The 4,395-nt window shown below is 38.4% G+C and overlaps 1 protein-coding gene across 1 annotated transcript; it reads left to right on the top strand.

Moving 5' to 3' along the window:
• The first annotated feature begins 251 nt into the window (after window positions 1-251).
• On the top strand, window positions 252-3,425 carry LOC109013908 (G-type lectin S-receptor-like serine/threonine-protein kinase SD2-5). The gene is made up of 2 exons (XM_018996172.2): window positions 252-519; window positions 821-3,425. Exon 2 carries the CDS (start codon window positions 866-868, stop codon window positions 3,326-3,328), a length of 2,463 nt encoding a protein of 820 aa, XP_018851717.2. The 5' UTR covers window positions 252-519; window positions 821-865; the 3' UTR covers window positions 3,329-3,425.
• Window positions 3,426-4,395: the final 970 nt, after the last annotated feature.

The following is a 4,395-nucleotide window of genomic DNA, read 5'->3' as shown; positions in this document are numbered from 1 at the left end:
TTATAATTATAAAAAGGATAGATATGATAACTATGGTAATTTAAATTAATTATTGATATAATAAATATTAATTTGGCTTTCTTTTTAATTAGACTTCTACTTAGCAATACGTTAGTTTATGAAATATATGTAATAAATCTTTTTATGGTACCTTTAATATTACTCAATAATTAGGTTCAGAAAAGAGCAAAGAAAATAAAAGCAGTGGGGAAAATACAGCCCCATCATTAATGCCGGTTTGGATAATGAGATGAAAAAATTTCGAGGAATGCATCACTTTCTCAAGCAAACAGCCAAACAGACCCTGATAAGTTTGCTAATTGGATTGCACCCACCACTAAAAAAATCAACAAGGTTGTTGAAAGCATTTAAAGTTGCAGACTTGTCTCAACGATTTCCATGGCTGCCAGCCCCTCTCTCTCGATCTCTAGTTTGCAGATTTAAAAGAAGCTCACTCATCTAGTCATCTCCTTCCATCTGTCACAAGTTGAGAAGCTCAGATTTCTGCAACAGACTGAGGTCAGTCATTTCTATGCACTCTTTTTTCATGTCCGTCTGCGGAGGTTTTTCTCCTCGTCTACATCTTTATCTTTTAGTTCTTTTGAATGTATAATTCTATTCTACCTGTCAAAAAATAATGTATGATTCAATTCCTTAAACTGGGTATAAGATTTTCTCCTTTTGCAATCGCATTTGATGGGGGGCTTTTATAGGCGAACTCGAAGATATATCGTGCGTATCATGTTCTTTTTTTCTTTTCGTTGCTTTCAAACTTTCTTTTAAACTCTAGGCTGCACTGATTTCTTGTTATGGATATCAGATTTTGGACAGAAATTTCGGCTTGATTTAGCCAAACTCAGGATTGATGCAGTTCCAGAAATTTATGGGGTTTTCCCAATTCATAACTTTGTGTCTCTGTTTCCTCCTTGTGTTTGAGAACTGCGCCGCCAGCAATCAACATGTTGGTCAGATTCATCCTGGATTCCAGGCATCTCATAGCCAATGGGAAGAAAATAATGGGCTATTTCTGTTATCCAACAATTCGGCATTCGCTTTGGGCTTTTACACTGCCCTGGATGTCGAATTGTTTGTGTTAGTAATCATTCACCGGGGTAGTTCCAAAGTAATTTGGACTGCTAATAGAGGCTTACTGGTTAACAATTTTGACAAGTTTGTCTTCAACGAAAATGGGAATGTGTTTTTGAAAAAGGGGGACCGTGTGGTTTGGTCTACAGACACAACAGGGGTAAAGGTTAGAGCCATGGAGTTGCAGGACTCAGGAAACTTGGTATTGCTTGCCGAGAATGGAAGTATTCTTTGGCAGAGTTTTAGCCATCCCACTGATACCCTTTTACCTGGACAGGTGTTCCAGGAAGGAATGAAACTTAAAAGCTTTCCCAACCGCAATAACTTGTCTCATTATCTTGAAATCAAGTCAGGTGATATGGTCTTGTATGCCGGTTATGAAACTCCACAACTATATTGGTCCATAACAAACGATAGCCGGAAAAACAATAACAATGTCACCAGCACCGGCGGCGTCCATTCTGTCTCTCTGGAGTTCAATTCATGGAACTTCTATGATCAAAATGGGGTTTTGCTTTGGCAACTTGTCTTCTCTGATAATAATGGTACCGATGCCTTGTGGGCTGCTGTTTTAGGCTCTGATGGCTCAATGTCATTCTATAACCTTCACAAGGGAAAGAGTGTCACTCCCGAGGCAACTAAGATACCTGGAAATCCCTGCAGTATTCCAGAGCCTTGTGATCCCTATTATGTGTGCTACTTTGACAACTGGTGCCAGTGCCCTTCGCCTCTCAAGTCCCAATTTCAATGCAAACCTCAGACTGTCTCGACCTGTAATAGCTCCAAAAGTTCAGTAGAGCTTTTATACGTTGGTGAGAGGCTTACATATTTTGCACTTGGATTTGTTCAACCCCTTCTGAAATCCAATATAAATGCATGCCAAGAAGCTTGCCTTTCAAGCTGCTCTTGCCTTGTGCTGTTCTTCGAAAGAACTTCTGGGAGATGCTTTCTTTTTGACCAGATAGGGAGTTTGCAACGCTCTGGTGAAGTTTCTCCTGGTTATATTTCATACATAAAGGTCCCAGGTCGTGGCAATGGTGGACCGAGTCCTGCAAGCAGAGAGGAAAGGAAGCACATTTTATCAGTCATAGTAATCGTTCTTGCAACCATATTTGCTATTCTTAGTCTACTTTATGTAGGATACTGGTATCACCGCAAAAAGAAGGGATTGCTGGAACAGCCTCAAGACAACCTGGAAGATGACAATTTCTTGGATGGTCTTTCCGGGGCACCGGTTCGTTTTACTTACAGTTATCTGAGTCGAGCAACCAAGAACTTCACCACAAAGGTTGGTGCAGGCGGGTTTGGCTCAGTCTACCTTGGTGTGCTGCCAGATGGTATCCGCTTGGCAGTGAAAAAATTGGAGGGCATTGGGCAGGGGAAGAAAGAATTCAGAGCTGAAGTCTCAATTATAGGGAGTATCCATCATGTCCATCTGGTGAAGCTCAGAGGATTCTGTGCTGAGGGCACTCACCGGCTTCTTGTCTACGAATACATGGGTAACGGATCCTTAGATAAATGGATCTTTGAGAACAATGAAGGTAATCCCTTGTTGGATTGGGATACGAGATTCAACATTGCATTGGGTACTGCAAAGGGATTAGCTTATCTTCACGAGGAGTGTGAAGTGAAGATTGTGCATTGCGATATAAAACCTGAAAATGTTCTTCTCGACGACAATTACACTGCCAAAGTATCTGACTTTGGTTTGGCCAAGCTAATGAACCGGGAACAGAGCCATGTTTACACAACGCTAAGGGGTACAAGAGGTTACCTTGCACCCGAATGGATCACAAACTATGCCATATCCGAGAAGAGTGATGTTTACAGCTATGGCATGGTCTTGCTTGAGATCATTGGAGGGAGGAAGAATTATAATACAGGATATTGTTCGGAGAAAGCCTATTTTCCCACTTATGCCTCCAAGATGTTAGAAGAAGGAAAGCTGAAAGAAATCTTTGATTCTAAGCTGGAGATTGATATGCAGGATGAAAGGGTTTCCACAGCAATCAAAGTGGCATTGTGGTGTATACAGGAGGAAATGCATTTGAGGCCACCGATGACTAAAGTAGTCCAAATGCTTGAAGGCCTTTGTACTGTGCCTTTGCCTCCAATCTCCTCCCAAGTCAGTTCTCACTCAAGTTTCCTCAAATGGAGCAGTGACGAGGCTACTTCATCAGGACTGATCGATTCGAACAGTAAGTTAACCATGTCAGATGTTCGGCTATCAGGCCCAAGATAACGAAAGCTCTTTCATTTTCCTTTATTTATTTTTTCTAATAGAAATCTAAAAATGGCTTTTTTGCACTTAGAAGAGTGAGAAGTTTTGTTTTAGCCTTTCATCTCGAAACCCATTATATGCTCTACAGATTCTCTCTGCTGAACTGATATCAAGATGAATGGCCGTGCCACATTGCCATGCCTAGTATTTGTTGCCTTACGAGAAGCTTGGCTATCCCCTCATTCCCGTGACTAAGCATTCCTATAGCCATACCTAAACAAAAGCTTCAGAACATCTATGCTTAGTTTGTTTTCAAAAAATATCTCATCTCATCTCATTTCATCATTACAACTTTTCCAACTTCTAATATAAAATAAAATAAACAATTCAACTCTTATTGTGTTCCAACACATCTCATCTCACCTCAACACATCTCAAATAAATTATTGATGGGACTTACTACTTTTTTAACTTCCTATAAAAAAGTTAAATTCATTTCAACTTACTTCATAGTTTATACATTTAAACACATATTTTAACTTATTTACATTCAAATATATATCAATGAGACTCACAAAATATTATTATTTAATTCTCAACTCAAATATCTAAACTCATCTTAACATTCAAACGCAACCATACAAAGAAGAATATCTGGCAAAAGATATTATATATATAAAAATTATTAATGGTGAAAACCCTAATCACTCTTTTCTGCACACGATCTTTCTTGTGTTCCCAACTTCTTGCTTCTCGTTTCATCATTACGATTTTTTTAAATTTTTACATAAAATATAATAAATAATTCAATTTTTTAAAATTTTAAAATAATAATAATATTAAAAAATAATATTCTAACAATATTTTTATTCAACTCTCATCTCAACTCACTATCTAAATCATACTTAAGTTTCATCAATCTCAACTCACTATCAAAATCACACCTTAAATTTCACCGATGTCAACTCTCTATACAAATCACATCTAAGTTTCACGGAAGCCGATTGTAGCTAGCCAGCAACATCAACGTCACTCTTCATTAAAGAAGGGTATTGCAGAAAGAAGATACACTGTTTCAAATTGAAACC

This window comes from Juglans regia, chromosome 12, assembly GCF_001411555.2.
Source record: "Juglans regia cultivar Chandler chromosome 12, Walnut 2.0, whole genome shotgun sequence".
In the NCBI taxonomy this organism is placed as follows: Eukaryota; Viridiplantae; Streptophyta; class Magnoliopsida; order Fagales; family Juglandaceae; genus Juglans; species Juglans regia.
Note: the sequence above shows the minus strand (reverse complement) of the source record. Positions and strands in the feature narration are given on the sequence as shown.